The 23,100-nt window shown below is 44.0% G+C and overlaps 1 protein-coding gene across 1 annotated transcript in view; it reads right to left on the bottom strand.

Moving 5' to 3' along the window:
* Positions 1-23,100, bottom strand: part of ClC-b (chloride channel protein 7) — a 93,910-nt gene that overhangs the window by 10,789 nt on the left and 60,021 nt on the right. The window contains exons 13-14 of the mRNA XM_080274053.1: positions 22,006-22,175; positions 10,081-10,260 (exon numbers count right to left, since the gene is read on the bottom strand). Of these exons, the coding sequence (XP_080130179.1) occupies positions 10,081-10,260; positions 22,006-22,175 (350 nt within the window). The remainder of the gene's footprint in view (positions 1-10,080; positions 10,261-22,005; positions 22,176-23,100) is intronic.

Raw genomic sequence — 23,100 nt, forward strand, 5'->3', positions numbered from 1 at the left:
TCGTTATTTAAAGGCTCCAATATGCTTGCATGCATTGGCCTTGGTCACCTAATGGCAGCCCTCCATGCTGCTCAATCTCTGGCAGCTTCCCTATTCACCCCCTTATCTGTGAGGTCATGCTTAATTACTTCATCCCAGGTCTTTTTTGATCTACCTCATGCAGCCCTACCTCTAACAATAATCCTTCTCACTTTCTGCACCCAATTGTCATCCCCCATCCTCTCCACATGCCCAACCCATCTCAATCAACCTCTCTTCATCACAACACCAATACACTCCAAAGTCCAGTCCCATCCTACCTCTTAACTCTTCCATCATCAACCTAGCCTCCGCAGGCCTCGAACTCAGGGACACACTGCACATCCACTGAATCAGTGTCATTTCTGGACATTTGAGCCTGCAAATATCCTCTCCCTTTACTGCCCAGGTATCACTACCATACAGCATTGCACTCCTAATGCGTGACACATACAAAGAACCCTTAGCTTGAAGGAAGAGCCCTCTCAATGTCAGGAAAGGCAACGGTTCCCAGAATTTCTCCCAGCCACTCTTCATTCTAGCCACAAAGCTAGCCCCAGCTCCAGATCCACCTCCAGTACATAACATGCCTCCCAAATAATTAAACTCATCTGCACACCAAGAGACTCACCAGCAAGATCAATCCTTTCACACCTGACGATCTCCACATGCTCTCCCTGATGCATCACACAAATGAAATCAGCATTATCTCACAGTCTACCTCTAATACCACTACATCACTTATCCATCCACTTGTCACAAACACTGCACAAAATGCAACTGTTTCCCATGTACTTGTGGTAAAATGCAAATGGTCACTCTCCCACTTCTTTGACAGTACAGCCACCAGCACTAGACACCATCACTTTCGTTTTTTCTTCATGTACTCTTAAGCCCTTGTGACCCATACCATCTCCCAACTCCGTAAGTCTTTCCCCTACCTCCCTTTTATTCTCTGCAATCAACACCAAATCATCAGCATAAAACATCTCCCATGGGAGTCCATTTCTGAAGTAACAAGAGAGGGCCTCATGTACCATAATAAACAACATGGGGCAACTGACCCCTGATGCACACCAACATTCACAGAAAACTCATCACTCAAATCTCCATTCACCCTTGCCTGGGTGCAAGCACTCACATACAAAGTCATGACCATCCTAACCAGCCACCTTTCGATCCCAAGCTTTCTCATTGCCCACTTCGCCACTACTCTAGAGACTGTCAAAGGCCTTCTCCAAATCAACAAAAACATAGTGCAGATCCCATTTCTTTTCTATATATTTTTCCTGAAGCTGTTGAATAATGAACATGGCATCAGTGGTCCCTTTGCCTGGCATAAACCCAAACTGCATCTCATCAATATTCGCTCTTTCTCTAATCATACCTTCTACAACTCTCTCCATTACCTTCATTATCTGGTCCAAAAGCTTTACACCTCCACAATTTCCTCTTTTCAGGGCATCACCCTTCCCCTTGTACACATTTACAATTGCACTCTTCAGCCAATCATCTGGGACAAAACACTCATATATAATGATATTTATCAAGTCAGTAACTAACCCCACTCCTATATCTTCTGAGGCTTTCAGCATTTCAGCAGTCAATCCAGACACAACTGCTGCCTTCCTGACTTGCATCCTGCCTATTGCCCTGCTCACAGTAGCAGCGTCGATCAAAGGTCAAGGGCCAAACACTGGGTTTGCTGGCTCCAAACCTTCCATGTCCTAGTCAAACTCCTCATTCAACAACTGGTTATAATGCTCTCTCCAGGTGTCTTTAATATCCCCACCGTTCACCACTATTACACTGCTCACCTATGATATCCCTGTTTTCCCTCTTTATCTGATTTGCCACCTTAAATATCATATTCTTCCTTTCCACACTATTTAGGTTATCAAGTAAAAATCTCTGAGACTCAGAATCTGCCCTGTAAATCCACTTTTCTAGCCCTATACTTGGCAGACAAGTATTCCTCTATGTTCTACCCTTTTTCAATTCCTGGAAAGGCTTTCTTTTCTCCTTAACTGCAGCTTCTACACCGTCATCCCACCACCAAGTTACTTTACGCCTTGGGGGCCCCCTTGTCCATCCACACAATGGATCAGTAACTCTCAGGAGATTGTTTTTGAGAGCTCTGTAATATTCATTAACATTTCTGTCAACGACTCCCTGTTCAGCCATCACTCTACTCATCTCGCTATTGAAGGCATTCCTTACTGCTTAGTTTTCAACTTTCATACTTTCCTCTTTGGTGCATAGGTCCTCTTTTTCATCACTCGCTCCTTAAGCACAGTATCACATATCAATAACTTGCATTGCTCCTACTGAGCTCTGTAGTATGGAGAGGCTTTCTCATGGGTAGCAACGTGTAATTTGCGTGTCCGCCACCAGGGTGGGAATGGTGTAGCAGCAGCCATGTTACACCATGCCTGATGCCCTCATTTTTTGTACTGAGCTGCTTAATGGTTTTTTTTTAAAGCAGCTGATGATTCCGGAATATGCAGCACCACAGTCCACTATGAAGCTTACGCATGCAAAAGTGGGCATAGGAATTCATCGAAAAGAGATGGCATTACATTTCACAAGAAATATATCTTGCTGCTAATTCTATAAGATTACTGCCCACTGGGGAGGGGCAGCAAGATTCTTCCCCAGTATCCCTGCATGAATGAGGCGACTAAAAGAGGCCCATTTATCTCCAGTCTTTCTCTCCATGTCCTCTTCTATTCTGTTCATATTCTCTTGTAGGTATTTCCATGTTTCTTCCAGCCTTTATCAATTTGGACATTCTGTTTCATGGCACAGATAGTCTATGGACTTCACACACCATTTCAAAACCATTACTTTGACATAAAACAGCTTCAACATCACTATTATTTCAACGTTAATATCAAACTATCTTTTCCCTTTCTGCCATTACCTTTCTCTGCCTTTGTGCCATAAAGGGTAAGTTCTGTCCTGTAGCAACCTATGGAGTTGTTTTTATACCACTGACTAAATGTGCCCCATACAATTCATTGAACTTGGCAGAAAAAAATCATAATCCATACATGTTTTTGTAGTATAGGCGACAAGTGTGGGTGTTTCAGTATAGTGGCCAAAGTCACATGCTCACGATGGAGATAGCCTCTCCATACTATAGAGCCCAGTGGTTGCTCCACATACTCATTTCCTATAACGTTAACATCCCTCACCAACCTCCTTTCAGCTCTCCTGACCAGGAAATAATCTATCTGGCTGCTATTACCCCCAGACTCATATGTAATCAATCTACTCTCCCTTTTCCCAATACTGTACTGTGTGTATGTTGCCCACAATCATGTTCCACTGCCTCCCCAAAGTCAAGTACCTTTACTCTTTCTCATTCCTTGTACTATATGCACATCCCCCATGTACAGGTATACCCCAGTTTAATAATGCAATTGGCTAGGTAAAAACCCATCACTAGGCGGGGTATCGTATATCAGGATAGATTTAACATGTAAAGTATGGGAATGCGTTTTTCAGCCTTGGGTTTTCCCCCAACCAAATCCTAAATACACTGAAATGAGGCCCAGAAAAAGTTTCAAGCCAATCTAAATGGCCTAACAGGTGTAAAAGAAGCTAACCTAAGCTTAACACCTGTAAATAACTCACTAAAATCTACAAAAAAAATCTGAAAATAAAAAAACAATAGGTCAGAAAATATCAAACACCTCTCATCATTTACTTCTTGTAAGTCCATGTCCAGTCTGGTCATCATCCTTGCTATTCCCCCACAGGCTAGGGGACATGTGCTGCTCCCTACACTCACTCCTCCTCCTCAATGCCCTCAAATCCCATATCCAGGGGAGGGCTGGGGGAGGGAGGGTAGCCTGGCAAGGTGGGGTGGTGGTAACGGGAGACCGATGCATTGGCTCTGGGGGTGGTGATGGGGTGTGATGCAATGACTCAGGCAATGGAGATGGGGTGCGATGAGATGACTCAGGCAGTGGCAACGGGGTGTGATGCAATGGCTCTAGGGGTGGCGATGGAGTGCAACGTAATGACAGAGGAGGTGGTGAGGAAGACAGCTGCGATGACTGATGAGGTAGCGGGGGAGAAAGATGTAGTGGTTCACGTCGTGGCGAGGAGGACAGAGGAGGGGCAAGGAAGGCAGCGATGGAGTGGCGGAATGCCGCAGTGGAGACACAGCTGACATGGGAGACGGGGATCAGCTGGAGGTGCGGTCCAGCACTAGGGGCCAAGCACATCCTCAGTAGGAGGAGGCCCTGGGTGTGTCTCTGCTGATCGATGGCTGGGGAGATGCTCCGCTGGTCGAGAGCTGGGGAGATCCTCTGTGGGTTGCTGGCGTGGTGGGGGCCTGTTTGAAGAAGGCTGTGATTGTAGTCTGCCTGGCCGCCCTCTTCTTTTCCTCCAGCATCGTCCTGTACACTTTCATCCCCTCCTCCAGCTGATCAGCTGCGTCCCTGCTTTGTCCTGGGAGAGGGTCATGTGTGCACATAAGCACAATGAGTTTGTCCACCATCTCCCTCAGAATGTTCATATTTAGGGCTCACACTTCAGGGATGACCTCTCCTCCTGTGCCTCCTGGTGCACCCGCTGAATCTCCATATTGAGGAATTCCTTATTGCTGAGCTCCTCCCTGTGGCTGTCCAGGACCTCCTCCACGTCCTCATTGTTGACCTCCCCGAAGTCTGCCTTGTGCAACAGTTTAACAATTTCCTGATGTACACGTTCCACAGGAGGAGCTTGCATGACCTCAGGGAAGCCAGTAAAGGAGTGAATGCACTCCGGCCACAGCTTCTACCACACACTGCTCATGGTGGACTGGCTAACTTCCCGACATGCAGCACTGATGTTCTCTATGGTGTGGCGTATATTATGGCCTTTCCAGAATGTTTGCACTGTCGTCTTGTCGTCGCTGTCACAGGCCCTCACCAACTGCTGCACTGTGCGGCAGAGGTAATATACTTTAACCCGTGGATTCCAAGCCACAGCTCAGGCTGGGTAACGTTGCATTGCGAGCCACAGCTCAGGCTATGCTGGTCGTGCATCACCGTAAACAACTCGACCCCTATGCAAACTTATGCATGGTGCTACGCAAAGACGGAGAGAGAGAGATTTTTTTTCTTTTCATCACATGATGCCCTGGATGTTTATCTTCAAGTTTACAATAAACAAAAACTAAAAAAAAAAATAACTTTTTTCCTTCGTTTTTTGCACACCACGGGATGGGATAAAAAAAGAGTAATTGCACAATCCACGGTTAAACGTTGTGATCACCCCTTGGTCCACGGGTTGCAACAAGGACATGGTGTTGGGGGGCAAGAACACCACTTCTATGTTGCTTGCCCAGTCCATTGCAGGAGGGTGGCTAGGCGCGTTGTCTAACACCAAGAGAAATCTGTTTGCTTGGTTCTCCCTCCAGGCATTCCTCTTGAGGACACGACAGAGGTAGGAGTGAAAAAAGGAAGAACAGATGTCAGAAATCAACCAGGCCTTCTTGTTTGACTTCCAAATCACCCCTAAATTCTCCTTCACATATCTTACCGGAGCACTGGGGTTCTCAGAGTGGTAGATCACCAGCAGCTTCAACATGGGGTCGCCCTCGGCGATGCCCCCCCAGCAGCAGTGTAAGCCAGCCCATCGAGGCCTTGAACCCTGGCGTACACTTCTCCTCTGTTGCCTTTGAGGACATTCTCCTCCAAAAGAGCCCAGTCTCGTCAAAAATCAAAACCTGCTTCGTGCTGTAGCCACCTTCCGCAATGATGCACTGCAGCTCATCAGGAAACACTGCTGCCACCACTGTATCTGCACTCGCCGCCTCACCATACATCTCACGGTGCAGGCTTGCCTGCCTTTTGAAGCGGTCAAACCATCCATGGCTAGCCTTAAATGTTCCGCTATCATCACGATTCTCCCTCACCTTTATTTCCTCCCATAGTGAGAGAGCCTTGGTGCAAATGATAGCCTGATTCATGGGTGCCTTCCTCCTGTTCTGGTCCTCCACCCACGTGCAGAGCATCCAGTCCAGCTCCTCCATCGTAGGCTCTCTATGATCCGGTCCAGCTCCTCCATTGTAGGCTCTCTATGACGGGTGATACAGGAGGCAGATACGACTGCAACCTCCCCAGTGGCAGCCTTAATGGCCTCCCCCTTCTTGATAATGGTGGTGACAGTTGACTGGGCCAGGTGGAGAGCCAAGGCGATGGCACATGCACACTTGCCTTTGTTGTGGCACTCAACTTCATGTCCAAAGACACAGTTTTACGATCACGCTTCACAGGAACATCGCCAGCACCAACACTAGCAGGCTGCTTACCACCCCGACTAGGGCCTCCACTAGTACCATCACTTGCACCACCACGTGCAGTGCCTTTACCAAACATCTATCTATCTATCTATTGCCAGACGCCTCAATCCCGTTTGGGATGGCCACAAACAAATCGCCTCCAAGTCGCCCTGTCCCCAGCCATTTCACTCCCCTGCTCCCAACTCACACCCCCCTCTCTGATATACCTCTCCATCCCATCTCTCCATCTCATCCTCAGCCTCCCCCTCCCTCTTTCCCCCTCCAACTCACTCACATACACTCTCTTCGTCAGTCTTTCACCCTCCATCCTCTCCACATGGCCAAACCACCTCAGTGTGTTCCTCATAACGCTTCCTATCACATCCACATCAACACCACAACGCTCCTTTATATCCTCATTCGTCAGCCTGTCTCTCCATATGACTCCACAGGCTCCTCTAAAATAACTCATTTCCACGGCTCTCACTCTTGACTTGTGTCCTTCCAACAACGTCCAAGCTTCACTTCCGTACGTTAGAGTTGGTATCACAATACTGTCATGATCACACTTATTTAAGCCAAAATTCACACAAAATCGCACTCCACACACAATTAGTATCACTGTTCTACTCACTGCACTGCTTGTACAAAGTTACAATGTAGTACAATAGTGGCTTGCATAATGTTGGCGATGCAATATGATGCAAGGTGGGCGAGTGTCAGACAGTTCCTCACTCAGAGATGGCTGGTGCGAGAAGAGCGATATGGGTGAGCGTGAACGATAGCTGTTGGGGCTGCGTGAGCGTTTCTGCGCATCCTGGGAGTCAGGTGGACTCAGCTGGCTGCAGGAACGTGCGTGATTCAAAATTTTGGCCCATCGACCGTGGATGAGACCTCAGATGGTGCCCATCATTAAACTGGGGTGCGGCCATCGTCAAGTGGGGTATGGTGGTATTTCTATCCCCATTGCTAAACCGGGGTATAGCATCTAGGGGTACCGTATATCGGGGTATACCTGTACTCCTTCATATCTCTGAGCTGCTTCACCTACATGACCATTTAACCCCTAGAGTCCGCAAATCTCCAGCCTCAACAGTTACCCTATCCACAACAAGGCATCGATTGTTCAACTTTCACCAAGGTAAAATTTTCTCTTAACGATCTGAAGAACTTGAATTTACACACGTGAATATGCCAATCTTGGTCCCATAGGCATAATGGTTACCAGACAATTGACCATCAAATATTATAATACAGCAGTTACCCATCACGTTTGAAAGAAAATAGGAAAATTTTAGCATATACCTATTTTTTGTCATATACCCTTACAAAAATCACCCAAATCAATATGAAACATGTGCCCAGGCATGAAACAAGCTGTATGTGTGTGTATAAAAAAAAGGGAGGAAAAAATACCTTTGCATGCAAGACAAAAATATATTGATTCATCGCATAAGTCAATCATTCAATAAGACAAATGTTTACACATATACTGAAATGTATAAATGAAGAAAAAACATTATGATAATATAAATATAAATGAAATAGCCTAAATGAACAAAAAATAAATTGCTTGTCATGTAAAAAAAATTAGGTTCTGCACGAAAATAATACAATAAAATACACGTACGTGTTGTATAAAATGCTAAAAAACCTGCACTGATGAGTGTAAATGGTCGACTGGCAGAAATAATAAAAGAAAATCATAAGCTGCAGGTACTGTACAATCACAAATGTTTCCCATTGAAAAGGATGGAAAATGGGTAAATTATATAAAGAAACTAATATTCTTTGCCTAATAACCTTACATAAAGAACTAATAACAATTATACATTCTACTGTATAAAACAGGTCGAGGGTAATAGCTTGTAAGTCAATGACGTAATGATGTGGTGTTTGGCTTGCTTGATTTGGGTGGGTGACTGTCAGATGAGGAACCAATGGGACAGAGGGAGGTGGAGTGGGAGTGGGGGGGCCCTGGGAGATGGAGGGGGTGGGGAGGCCTCAATAGGGGTGGAATATGGATGCTACACACTCCTACAATGGTACAAAGAGGATATGGGGGAGATTAGGGTGGGAGGAGACAGTGAGAAGAGGAGACAGTGGGGCAGAGGGAGGTGGAGTCATGGCCAAGGGGGGGGGGGTGCCTCCCACCATATCTAGGGGGATAAATCATGCCAGACACCACCAGATATTGTTGTTCACATTTGCTAGCTTCCATTTATGTGATCAAAGAGGCGTGGCAACTTCTCCCCAGTTTCTTGTGGCTTCTGCTAAGTCGATGCGGATCAGACTGAACATACCTTGTCTAAAATACATTGATCAATGATGAAAGGACTTTAGGAGTTAAGTCCCCTCCCAAAACTACAATTTCATAATCCCCCATACCACTCACCACACATATTAAGTCATCCCAGAATCTATCTTTTTCTAAATCATCCAATCCAGCCTGTGCGGCATATGCCGATGTAAAGGAAAATGTGACTCCACCAAACAAAAGTTTCACTCCTATTATTGCTCTTGATACATTCATGACATAATCCATCCATTTCTCCTTAATCAACACACCCACACCACCAAGTCCATCTGCCCATCTGCCTGAGATATTACACAAATAAAAACATTACACAAAATGATACTGTATGTATGACAAGTGATAAAATACTTATCATCCACTAGACCTGAGATACAGTACAGGGTAATACACCCTGCAAGTTTCAATGCATTACTAATGTTTTAAGAAATTAAACTAAGCTAATCACATGTATATCCAAACATCCAGTGGTTGGTATGGGAAAATGACATCAACCTAGCACTTCAGTGAGATGATGTTAACTGTATTTCATTCTTACTACCATCACTTGACAATATTCAGCTACGGGGAAACAGTGGTTGAACTGAAGTTAAAAGCTATGAGTATCCACTAAATTCTTCAGTATAATGTCTTTCATATTTCATTCTTGCTACCACTAGATGATTTAGCTTACAAGAAATCATGCAAATGAAAGAGTTGGAAACAATCTATACTGCTTGTCAACATGACACTTTTTTTTTTCTTTTTTTTTTATCACAAGATGATTTTACTCAAAACTATTTCACAGGTAAGCTGCTGATATGCTGAGCCTAGTTTTCACTTAAACGCTGCTGATCTTCACTGTAAAGTTGCTGTCAAATTAGAAATGAGGTTTTTTTTTTCTCTCTCTCATACTCTTGGAACTAGGAACCAAAACATGTGCATTACTTTACAATGTTTCACTAACATGTTCAATATGAGGAATGGTGGCAGAGAGAGACATCTTCATGCAGTGACATCAATATAAAGGAGCAGCTCCACTGCCCAGTTATACCAATGCCCCTCCACTCCCTCCCTATCCCCCCAAATGGGGATGATGACCGAAGGAGCAGGGCAACTTCAACCAGTAGCCAACCTGGTTCATTCAGGTGAGTCTGGGGCCAAACAATAATAACAACCTGAGAACATCTTTTATATACAGTATTATTCTTGCTGTTTCAAGATTACTATATTCTGCTTAATAAAGATTTTTCAAACTGGAGGGGTAGGCTACTTTACAGCCTTCATTAACCCTCTTCAGTACACGATGTTTTATCCTAAGGTGACTCAAACCATCTGCAGGTAGCAAGAATTAAGTATAAGATGTTCTTGAGTTGAATGGGGTAAAGTAGCATTTTGCTGCATGCATCCTACATATGAAAACTGCTTATCAGACTGAAAACAGATTTACCAGACTGAAAGGGCTAAACACACATAAAAACTTGAGACCAACCTCATTAAAGTAGTCACCAACCCACTTTGCAACCATGAGCACGATCATAAGGGGAAGACCAAAGGTGATGTTGCCCACACACTCCATAAGAATGACCGTGAGGCTGAGGGTCATACGCACAACACCCCCCAGCATGGCACCAGCACCCACCAGGGCATACTTACCCTCAGACACCCATGTCTGGGGACAGAGGACAGGGAGTTAGTGAATATGCACTGAGATGCATGGGAAAGAATTACTGTATATGTTACTGTCTTCACAACCATCCCACCACAAAATTTCCACATGCACTTCTCATCCTACACTCTAAAAGTCTCTCACACCTATATCCATTCAGGAAGCACTGGGTGGGAGCAGGTTGTTTCTCCAGTAACAGAAAGTACTGCTCTTCAATTTTATGGAACAGCTGCCCTTCAGGACTTATAAAACATGACATGAATATGTACGGTACAGCTGCCCACCTATGACAGGCATGTATGAGGTGCTACCCAAAAGTTCCAGTAATTTGAATACTGCAGGAAAATAAGTTACCTTACCTCCTAGTTCTCACCATCACCTTTGAAGTAGTCCCCTTGGGCATGTACTGTATACAGTGGTCCCAGCCCTTTTTCCATGAGTCCATGCATCCCTGGAAGGCTTCAGGCATGATGGTCTTGAGCATCTCCTGCAATTCTGTCTGAATTTCCTCAATTGAGTCAAATCGATGCCCTTTCAGTCGTAATTTCAGCTTGGGAAACATGAAAAAGTTGTAGGGGGCAAGGTCAGGCGAATAGGATGGCTGGAAAATGGCTACCGTGTTAGTGGAAGCCAGGAACTGCTGGACAAAAACTGATGTGTAGGTGAGGGCGCTGTCATGATGCAGGACCCAGTCCTTGTTCTTCCACTGTTCTGGACTGTTGCGGTGGATGTTCTCCCTCAGACGCTGCAAAACTTCACAGTAAAACTTTCCGCTGACAGACTGACCACGTGGGACGAATTCCTTGTGAACAGTTCCTTGGATATTGAAGAAAACAATCAACATCGACTTGACATTTCTGCGCCATTGGTCCACCATTGCAAAACCGCCAAACCACGGACACACCACATTACAACAGTTAGTGCAGCTCAACAACATGTCCGCTCACAGACATGGCCAGGGGTACACTGATGCACAAGGGGTGCTGCTGACTCCTCCTAGTGGCAAAAGGCAAAACTGCAAACAGTTGACTCCCTCTGTTCAAATTACTGGAACTTTTGGGTTGCACCTCGTATAAGCCAGCTGGTTATTGCGACACGTACTGTACATAACTAATCCCACAAAATTTCAATGGGTTGTTGTTGTTGTTAATCTTAGTCTGGCTGAGCAGAACCATCAATCACAGGCAATCAAACACCCCTACAATAGCATCCCATGCAGTGGACTGATGTTTCCCTTGTGGTAGACAGTGCACGGAGGTTTGGTTCCAGATGGACAATGCACTTGCATCCCTCCATCCAGTTAGCAGGGACACCATAGTTAGCTCCACATCACTGTTCTTTTGCTACAAGGTTACCAACAGGTGACTCTACACTGAATGACAAGCCAAATGGTTTCCTGTACACCAGGAAACCATTTATTATGCTGGGAGGTAACCATAAAACCAAATTATGGTGCCTGGTGGTTTAGTGGGTAATAAAGGTGCCCAGCCGGTTTGAGCCGGTACAGGTTTATATCCATGGGGTGGTTGGAGTTCATTGCTCATGTAATGCCACTCAGGGATGAGTGAGGCTGGTCTCTCTCATCTTAAGTGTCAGGACCAACCTGCCTAGCCCTGGGCTCCTACACTCCTCATGGGGCAGCATAGGACTGGATTATGGAGGGATGGATGGACAGGAAGGATGGAAGAAATATGAAGAGCAAGGGGCAAATACAGAAAAACAATGATAAAGGTGAAAGATGAAGTAGGTAACACTAAACGAAGTGAGTGGATGATGGTCACCACCAATTGGAAGGGTTTAAAATTCATTACTGTCACCATTAAAACCCTATCTCTCAATATTTTAATGGGATAGGAATGATTCCAGAAACCATCGTTATCTGAACCCAACATCCAACAACTTCAACGGAGCTGAAAGGATTCAGAAATCATGGTAATCATCCTCCTTCAATGTCTAACAACTGCAAAAGGGTAGGAGGGGTCCCAAAATCATTACAAATATCATCATTATCCTCAAATATGTCTCACAGTTCCAACAGGGTGAGACACATCCATGATCACAATCATGACCATAATTATAACCGTCATCACATTTCCCACTATTACAAGAATGTGGTGGGTAAGACCCTGAGATTGGAAAAGAAATGCATGAGTAGAGAGTGCCCAGTGCAATGTGGAATCAGCCAAACACACAATTACTGATTACGTACAGCACTTAAGATATTAAAACTCCAAGCTTCATCCTACAAATTAGACCATCTACATAAGCCTTAAGAATGTACTACAGAAACTGCATTCAGTATACGTAAGTAGAAATATGACTTCTAGGACATGAATGATGAGTGACACTGTATGCCTCATTTCACTGCACACTCTGCTGATAGTTTTCTTACTTTTGTTTCCCTTTTCTTACTTACTAATCCTCTACCCCTAATTTTCAGTGGGAAATAGGGATATGATAATAATAATAATGAGATCACTGAAATGCATGGGTGGGTTGGTGAAACTAGGAGGGCAGGTTGAGATGGAATGGACAACTGTTGCTGAGGAAACATGCAATATTAGATTGTATAGTGCCAAATAATTCTCATCTCTCCAAAGTGGTGAGCTGGTTTGAGTGTTGTTTCGACCTAGCAAGGCCAGACTAGATAGGTGAAACCATACTAGAAGGGCCTACTAGCAGCGGTCAGACTAAAAGTATTCCCCCAACCTGAGACGAAAGCCAGCCAGGGTGGGTATAATGGTACCTTCCTCCCCCAGATCTTTTGAGAACTTTTTGAGTCAGGGTCCCAGCAACAAAAGGTGGTGGCCCCTTGGGGGTAATGACAAGGGCTAGGCAGAGGAGAATGATAATGCCACCTCATTCCCAACCTCCTCTTAGACTCTCTTGAGCCAGAGCCTCAATTGGAAAAGGTGAAGGGGCAGGGATGAGGCGGGCATGGAAGAGGATGGAAGGCTGCCTCAACCCCACCTTTCCTGAGGTCCTCTGGAGATAGAACCCCAGCTGGAAAAGGTGGTGGTGGCCTTTTGAGAGTAGGGATATAGTGAGGAGGCCTGCCAGGCCACCTCATCCTCCACCTCTCCCGAGACTTTTGAGCCACAACCCCAGTCAGAAAAGGTGGTGGTGACTCTTCGAGGGTGAAGGTAAGCTTATTCACGGAGTAATACACTCAATCCTCGTAAATTGCGGCAATTTGGGTCTGGACCACTGCCGTGATTTACGATTTCCATGATTTATGAATAATAACTTTTGTGTGAAAAATTAATTTGGGTCTGGACTTTGGCTAACCCACCCCCACAGCACCCTCCTTACACCTACCTAGGCACCATCAAATACAAACATACAAATTTAGGAATATTCAGTGCATGTATTAAATAGAAATAAGCAATGTTAAGGGATCTCACCTTAATCCTATGACAAAATTGCTTAAGCGAATGGAGTGGGGTGGTGTTGGCAAGAACTTAGAACCTCTCAGCACTTGTTCTTCCCAAACTCTTTCGCCAGCTTTGAAAACTTCTCTCCCCTCTCAACACGACGAAGGAGCTCCAAACATTGACTGTACAACAACTGTGGCAGCTTCTCGATGCCATACTGCTTAGAGCGCTTCATTGGGGGGTCGGGAGGGATCATGGCAGGTAGGAGGCGGAGGGAAGTTGCACAAAAAGGCAGGCAACTCTCGTACTCCACGGCGACGGTGTGTAGTGTGCGGACTGGCGGGACAAGAACAACAACAACATGGTGGCATTAGTATGCACATATGCCACCAGGGACGTGCAGTGATTGGTTGTTGGGTCGCAATTTTCAGTTTGAATACCGCGGTTTATGGTTCTCCTTGGAAAAGGCCCACTTGGGTGCCTAGATCCGCGATTTTCGTGACCTAATAGTGATTTAAGGTTGCTGGCAGTCTGACGGCCACCTAGCCGTGATTTACGAATCCGTGATTTATGAACATGCAATTTACAAGGGTTGAGTGTACCTCACATTGGTGAGCAGGCTTGAGTACTGTTTCAACTAAGTGGGGCCTTACTAGAAGAGCTTATTAGCAGCATTCAGACTAAATGCACTCCCACCAGACAGTCCCAAGTCCCAGATATATAAGGGATGGTTGGCATCAGGAAGGGCATCTGGCCGCAAAACCAGCCAAACCCAAAATGGCAATTAAAATCACAACAGCCTCTGTGGTGCAGGACCAAGCTGTATGGCAAATATTGGCCAAATGCGCTGACCCCAAGTAAAGGTGGGAAAAGATGGAAGATAAAGATGAAGAAGTGCTAAATAATTCTCATCTTTCCATTTACTATTTTATCACCATACCACATCTTTCCATTTTCATGCAATCTTATTCCATCCCAACTAAAGCCCTTGACTATTCTGATCAAGTCTAAGCTTCAAATTATACAACTACAATGACACTCAGTACTTTGGTCACACCGAGCAATTCACATTTCCTTATTTGTTTAGTCTTTCATCATCACCTTCATCATAATCATGCTGACCTTTCTTGCCATTCAGGGATGGAGTGAGGTAGATACTGTCACCAAAATTCAATAATTTATTATTATCATCATCATCATCATCATCATCTAATCCAACATTGCCCCGTCAGAAGTGCAGGGGCCCAGGGCTAGGCAAGTTGGTCCTGATATTTAAGAAGAGAGTGACTAGCCTTACTCATCCCTGAGAGGCATTACGTGAGCATTAAACCCCAACCACCCCTTGGATATAAACCTATACCAGCTCAATCCAATTGAAATGCCTTAATTGCCCACTGAACCAGCAGATGCCATAATATGGTTATGTGGTTACCACCCATCGTAGTAAATGGTTTCCTGGTGTACAAGAGACCATTTGGCTTGCCATTCAGTGTATACCTGTAGACATAAAGAAGAGGAAAGACAGAAGAAGAAGGATGGAAAGAAAGAAGAGAGGAATGGGCAGGCACCCGAGAGCAGCACTACATCGAATGAGTGGATGGTGAGACCCCCAACAACCACCAAAAATGAATATCTCACATTTTTCATTATGAGCTCATAAAGAAGAGGAAAGACAGAAGAAGAAGGATGGAAAGAAAGAAGAGAGGAATGGGCAGGCACCCGAGAGCAGCACTACATCGAATGAGTGGATGGTGAGCACCCGCACCAACCACCAAAAATGAATATCTCACATTTTTCATTATGAGCTCCCTCATTTGTTTATCTGCAATCCAGTGGAATGAGAAACAGGGATGAAAACCGTATAATTTTCCATCTCAGCTGGATGGGATAATACTGCAGAATAACAAGAATACTACAAATATTAAGAAACAATCCCTGACTCATATCCTCTCTCTCATCTGGGATGGACATAAGGCTTATAACAGTGAGAAACATCCTCCACCACAACCTCACAAACAAAATATTCAACACAAACATGCACAATAACACAAAAAGATGGCTGGCAAACTACTGAGCAGGCAGAAGTGCACATGTAACATTTGCCAATCAGTCTTCAAACATCAGAAACTTCACAAATGCCGTCCCCCAATCTGTTTTGCCCCCTACACTCTTTAACCTATACATGCATGACATACCCACACCCCACACACCACAGATACAAATAGCTTCCCATGCAGACGACATAACACTTACATGTACACACCAAAATGCAAACACAGCTGCATACATCCTCCAACCTTACCTCAACACACTACATGAATGGTTCACCACAAACAAGCTTAAAATAGCTCCAGCCAAATCTACAGTGACCCTTCTCACAAACTGGACAGCAGAACACAGTCATATTCCACACCTCACCCCCTACCACACACACACACACACACACACACACACACACACACACACACACACACACACACAAAATCCTTGGAGTAACATACATCAATGTCATTTAAAAAACACATCACAAACATTAAAGATAAATTAACACCATGCCTCAATGCCTTAAGGTCACTTGCCCATACATTTGGGATTGGAGAAAATTCAGAGAAACAAGGGAGATACAGAGGTAGTGGGATATCTTTCTAGACCTCTATAATTTGGAAGTGGAAAAATTTGTACCAAGAGTAAGAGGGAAAGAAAACAGGAAAAAGGAGTGGTTTAATAGAAAGTGTATGATAGCAAAAAAGAGAGAGATAAGGTGTGGAACAATTGGAGAAAGAGAGGTAACAACAGAACAAAGGAAGAATATAAAAGAACGAGAAATGAATACACAAGAATACGTAGAGAAGAAGAAAGGAATTTTGAAAAAGGTATAATAGACAAATGCAAGGATGAGCCTAAACTGTTTTATAGATTTGTTAATGGCAAACTGAAACAAAAGGAAGGAATCACCAAACTGAAAGTAGAAGGAGAGGTCTTTAAGGATGCGGCAATGCAAGCAGAAATAATGAACAAACGTTTCCAATCAGTTTTCACTAAAGAAAAGGAGCTTGTGGAAGGGGAGGGAGTGATTAGAAATGTTCCGGTGATAAAAGATATAAAAGTGGAGGTACAGGAAGTGTATAAATTACTGAAAACTCAAGACGTAAGGAAAGCCCCAGGACCTGATGGAATTTCTAATTGGGTACTGAAGGAATGCAGAGAACAACTGGCGGATAAAATTCACAGTTTAATCGTATGCTCACTGGAAGAGGGGAAAGTGCCACAAGAATGGATGAGGGCAAATGTGGCACCAATTTACAAGGGAGGAAACAGGGAAGAACCCCAGAATTATAGACCAGTGTCTCTAACCAGCATGGTCGCAAAATTGTGTGAGAGAATCCTGAAAGACAGATGGATAAATTATCTGGAAGAGATGAATATTTTGGCTGAATGTCAGTTTGGATTCAGAAGTGGAAGGTCATGTGTTTCTAACTTGTTGAGCTTTTACTCAAGAGCGATTGACGTGGTACAGGAGAGAGATGGTTGGGTGGATTGTGTGTACTTAGACTTAGAGAAGGCCTTTGACAAGTTACCTCATAAGAGACTAATGTGGAAACTAGAATATATAGGAAGACTGAAGGGGAAACTTCTGGAATGGATGAAAGACTTTTTGAGAGAGACAAATGAGGACAGTAATAAAGGATAGGATGTCTGGATGGAAGGAAGTAACAAGTGGAGTCCCTCAAGGCTCGGTGTTGGCGCCAGTAATGTTCCTGATTTAAGTAAATGATATGGTAGATGGAGTGAACAGTTATGCAAGTCCGTTTGCTGATGATGTAAAGATCTTGAGGAAGGTAGAGGTTGAGGAGGATTGTAAAATACTACAGGAGGATTGGGACAGGATACACAATTGGAGCCGGATGTGGGAAATGAAATTTAATGTAAAGAAATGTAAAATATTGGAAATGGGTAAAAGTACCAGGAGGCCATCACTGAATTATTTGTTGGGTAATGAATTAATCACAAAAAGGAGAGAAGAGAAAGATTTGGGAGTGCTGGTCCAAGATAGTTTGTCACCAGAAAAGCACATTCACAAGATAGTTGGAGAGACTTATAAACTCTTGACTAACATAAGAGTAGCATTTCATTATATGGATGAGGAGATGATGAAAAAATTGATAGTGGCCATGATCCGCCCCAGGTTAGAATATGCAGCGGTAGTGTGGTCCCCACACAAAAAGAAAGATATAAACAAGATTGAGAGAATACAAAGAACAGCAACCAAGATGGTCCCCAGTCTGACAGACCTGTCATTGAGAGAGGCTGGAAAAACTGGATTTGCCTTCCTTAGAGGAAAGGAGAAAGAGGGGAGACATGATTGCAGTGTTCAGGACCATGGTGGGAGTAGATAAAATTGACAAAGAAGATCTGTTTGTATGGGATAAGAGAGCAACAAGAGGACACAGAATGAAATTGAAAAAGTCAAGCTGCTTGAAGGATATCAAGAAATATAGCTTTCCTTATAGAAGTACAGACTTATGGAATAGCCTGGACAAACAGATCGTCCAGTCTAAAAACTTAAACAAGTTCAAAGCTAAATTTGACTTACTGAGAAACAGCGACGGAAACCCACTATTCCGTGTATATCACAATTAGGTATATTAGGTAAATACTTAAATATTTGGAACGACTTAAACAAAGAGGTGGTGCATGAGAAAAACATTCATGTGTGTGAAGGCAGACTTGATAAATGTGGATATGGAGACAGGACAACATGAGCATAGCTCAATTCCTGTATACTACAAATAGGTAAATAGGTAAATACAACAAAGAAACCACCACCACAGTATACAAACAATATACACATTGTGATGAATTATGTAAGCCCTGCTTGGGTTCCTAACCTCACTAAAACACACTACAACACTCTACAGACCATAGAGAACAAGGCCCTAAAAATAATCACTGGCTGCACAGCTACTACACCCACAGACCACCTACATCAAGAAACCAAAGTCCTCAAAGTCAAGGATCATCTAGACATAAGAGGCACACAAATTCTAGCTGCAGCCTCCACAAACCCACAACATCCACTACACTACATGGCAGCACATCTAGACACACCAAGGAACATCAAAACAACACCCAGCACACGATATTATACACTAATACTGTCATCTCTCCCCACTTCACCCGCCTCAGACCAGCTTCCAGAACCATATCCATACTCAAATCATTTGCTGCTCCATTCAGTCACTTAAAGACAACACACAGCTGCATGCATGGCCTCCAGATATCCACCCTTCTGAATCCTATCTCCCTCGTGAGGACAGGGTCCACCTGGCCAGGCTGAGATGTGGGCATCATCCAGCCCTCTTAAGTTATCAGAAGAGGGTGGATGACTCCATTGCTGATGCCTGTTCAGGATGTAACACAGCATCCCATAGCATTAAGCACATTATGGAAGACTGTATTGCACACAATCATCTACGCCAACAACATAACATACACTCCTTGAGAGCTCTGTGGGAAAGCCAGGTCTCGGCCGTGGCCTTCCTTAGGGACTCGGGCTGTTCGGCCAGACTGCCTAGGGAACAACTACTACTACTATATCCACTGACTCATATTCTCCCTCTTACATGGGATGGACATCAATCTCCAGCAGCCCTTATATAACTCACATGCAATCCTTCATTCACAAAATGTCCAGTCTTTTATATCTCCAGTTTCAACCTCCTCATATACCTTGTGCACTATATGCTTCACTGGATAAGATCACCTACAAAACAACCCTTGATGTTTCCTTATACTTTGACAATAATATGTCCAAACTTTTACAAATCTTGCTAAACAATAATTTCCAATGTCTAGCCCCTCCTAGGAACCTCAGCAGGGAATGGCCATGACTGAACTGCTCTCAGACTACTTTGCTTTCATAACCACCTCATTCACTCAGTAGGTGGCAGATGGGGGCACCCATCATCCCCTCACTTAATGCCTACTTCTTCCTTACTGTCTATCATTCTTTTTCTGAGTCTGTCCTTCTCTCTTCCTATTTCTCCCATCCTTCCTGTCACTACTTATTACCCTTCTACGTGGTAGGCGGGGGTGCCCACCATCCACTCACTCAAGGTAGTGTTGCTTTATGGTCTCTCCACTGAATGGCAAGCAAAATGGCTTCTTGTACCCAGGAAATCATTTACTATGCTGGGTGGTAATCATAGAGGCCGGAAGTGAGGCAGGTCGGCGTGGTGAGGCACGTGGTGAGGCCTGAAGTGAGGCAGGTTGGCGTGGTGATACACGTGGTGAGGCAGGTTGGTGTGGTGATGCACATGGTGAGGCAGGTCGGTGTGGTGAGGCCTGGAGTGATGCAGGCTGGCGTGGTGATGCATTTGGTGATGAATGAAGTGATGCAAGACATGTGGGTGAACGTAGTGGTGATGGTGTATGGGTGGAAAATTCCACCCTACGCCGCTCTCCTGCCCGGCGGCTCAGCCTGCGGCATTTTCTCCTCCCGCCAGCCTCCTCACTTCCTTCACTCTCTACCTCCCCCGCCACTTTCTCCACTGTGCATATATCACCCTCTGCAGGATCATCAACCGCATCTGATCCTTCATCACCTGAAAAGGCTGATGATCCTGCACACAGAAAATAACGCTACACAGTGGCGAATTCATGGTCACTCTCCTCCTCTGACACGTATTTTTCCATACTCAACATGGCTAAGTATGGTTCTTCAAAGGAGGAGTCACTCTCCCCACTCACAGTTGGTGATAGTGGTACATCTAACTCACTCCCTAGTGCACTATCACTAAGGCCTTTCCTCCGAGGGCCTTTGGACTTCATAGGAGTAGAAGTCAGAAGGCGCGGGCAGTTGGCCAAGGGTCAGGACACAGGAATATCTTTACGCGTAGGCCTATCCATCGAGGAGGTACACAGGCAACTGGAGCGTGACTGGGATGCGTGTGGGGGGTTGCCAGCGGGTGCAGGTGGTGAAAATAATCAGCTGAGTATTCAAACAATGGCGCGAATTACTAGATCATGTAAACATGACCCTCAGAAGGCCCCGGGAGGACATGTACACGTCACCCGGATGGGATGGGTTAATCCTGCTACCATCCAACAATTTTATTCTTTTCCAAAATTAATAAAATAATATGGCCATAGATTAAAAAAAAAAAAAAAAAAAATGAAAAAAAATCACACAGTGTGGAAGCGGTTCTGAAAATGAGTGTACAGTTACCTCTCAACTAACGCAAGTTTAAAAAATGCGTTTTTGTTTTAACAAGAGCAAATATTTAAGGAGATATGTTTAACTAACAAGGGTTTCTCGATTTAACGCGACTTTACACATACTTATGGTTTCAAATTAGCCGCGCGCGCCTTGGACAATCCCGAGCTGATAGACTGTGTGTGGCAATTTATGCATAAATACAATTTTTTATTTGCCTGTTGCTTAAACTGGTTTTATTTGAACTATAATATTCGAAAATGAAGTTTGGCCCCATTCTGAGCAATTTGGCTCATTTTCAGACAAAATTTGACCAGGAAAGTGATGACAGATCTAAATTGTTACAACTTGATGCTGCAGAACAGAAAGAAGAACACCACTCAGACCAAGATAGTGCAGTTCTTTATGAAGAAGACAGAAAACTTAAGGGAGTTATCTTCATCACCAGTAGCACAGGAGTCAGAAGAAAAGGAAGAGAAAGGACAGTAGAGCGAGAAGGGACAACAAATTTAGGGTGGGGAGCGGCGGGAGGTGGGGGAGAAGGGGGAGGAGGGATAGCAGCAGATGACGAGTGATGCACAGATGAAGTGAGGCTGTGTGTTGTTATTGTTTGTGACCTACTTACTGTAATGAAATGGATGCTTTTACTGTAGTGTTTTTATGACCTACTAATGCATTAATAATGTTGAGGACCTTTCACAATGCCGTGAATGAAGCAGAATTGAAAGAAAATCCATGTAAAAAACAAATACAGTATGTATTTGGGGAGAAGTAAACAACGCTTCGGCCCAACTAGGGCTCAAATGTTGTTTATTTCTCCCCAAATATACTGTTTTTGTTTTTTACGTGAATTTTCTTTCAAATTAATATTGTTGCTTTTAAGTTTAGAGTAGCATAACTCCCCAAATGGGTAGACTTTCCAGGAAAGTAACCCCCAATATTACCATTGTTTTTTATGGGAAAATTATGTTTAAATAACACATTTTTAACTAACACGACCTCTCCAGGAACCTAACCCTCATGTTATTTGAGAGGTTACTGTATCTGGTTGGGGAATATGAGTATGATAACATAACAGGTAGGAACTTTGCCCTCGGTTGAATTATGGGATTCTCAGTGATGATTATACTCCTCAAACAAGTGAGTCAATGACGATACCTGGCCAGGAAACATGAGCTTGATAAGCATGCCAGTGAGTCTTCCCCAGGCGGCCCCACACAGCAGCGTGGGGATGAATAGTCCAGAAGGGATACCCAGCCCATATGTCCAACACGCCAGCAAGAAGTAGCACACGAAGAACACGCAAACTGTCGACCATTCAAAAGCACCTGCAGAATATAGTATCTTATCATTTTCAAGCTCCTGTAACTCATTTTCAGTTGAACAAAATCATCTAGCTACTTTTACCCAGAACAGAATTGCAAAGTTGTCCCTCCCACAATAAGAAGGTTCACTGGCACCAATATTAACCGTCCCAGGCCCTTATGATTCACTCTCACCAAAGTAAAATAATTCGGTATTAGCTACAATAGAATACTGGAGTTGTCTTGACCAAAAGAATGTTAACCCATTTAGTATGGGGGAAAAGAAAAGAAAAGAAGACCCCAACTGTAAACTACTCAAACACACTTGTATAGCAAAAAGTCTGAAAACTTTCATAATAAACACAATAACAATGTGTGATTATAATTCTTCCTTCTTAACCCCTTGACTATCACAGGTCTCCATTAAACATACATACTGAACATACATCATCTAAACCTGTGCTCTCCCATGAGGAGTGTAGGATCCCTGGGCTAGGCATGTTGGTCCTGACATTTACAGTAAGATGGAAATGATCAGCCTGGCTCATCCCTCAGTGGCATTACATGAGCAATAAACCCCAACCATCCCTTGGATATGAAGCAACTCAGGCTCAACCCAGTTGGTGCAGTTTAATTACCCACTAAACCACCAAGCACCATAGTTTGGTTTATTATTTATTTTATTTGTTTGAAATAAATCTAACAACCCCAATAAATGTAGAGTTACAGGAGTGTGGGGTAGAAGACATGCCTGGAGGTTCTATTGTTGAAGTGACCCCTGAAGAGATGTGAAGATAGGGACAGGGATGTGTAGTTAAGGATTTACTAAATAAAGATCATCAAATACTTAAGTCTGGTAGTCAGCAAACAAGGGATGAGGCTATGGCACACCTAATGTCTGACTTGGCTCATATCTCTGACTGGGGTAAAAGTAATCTTGTTGTTTTTA

The sequence above is a fragment of the Coenobita brevimanus genome, chromosome 57 (assembly GCF_032717465.1).
Source record: "Coenobita brevimanus isolate Jiangsu-jjx chromosome 57, ASM3271746v2, whole genome shotgun sequence".
Classification (NCBI taxonomy): Eukaryota; Metazoa; Arthropoda; class Malacostraca; order Decapoda; family Coenobitidae; genus Coenobita; species Coenobita brevimanus.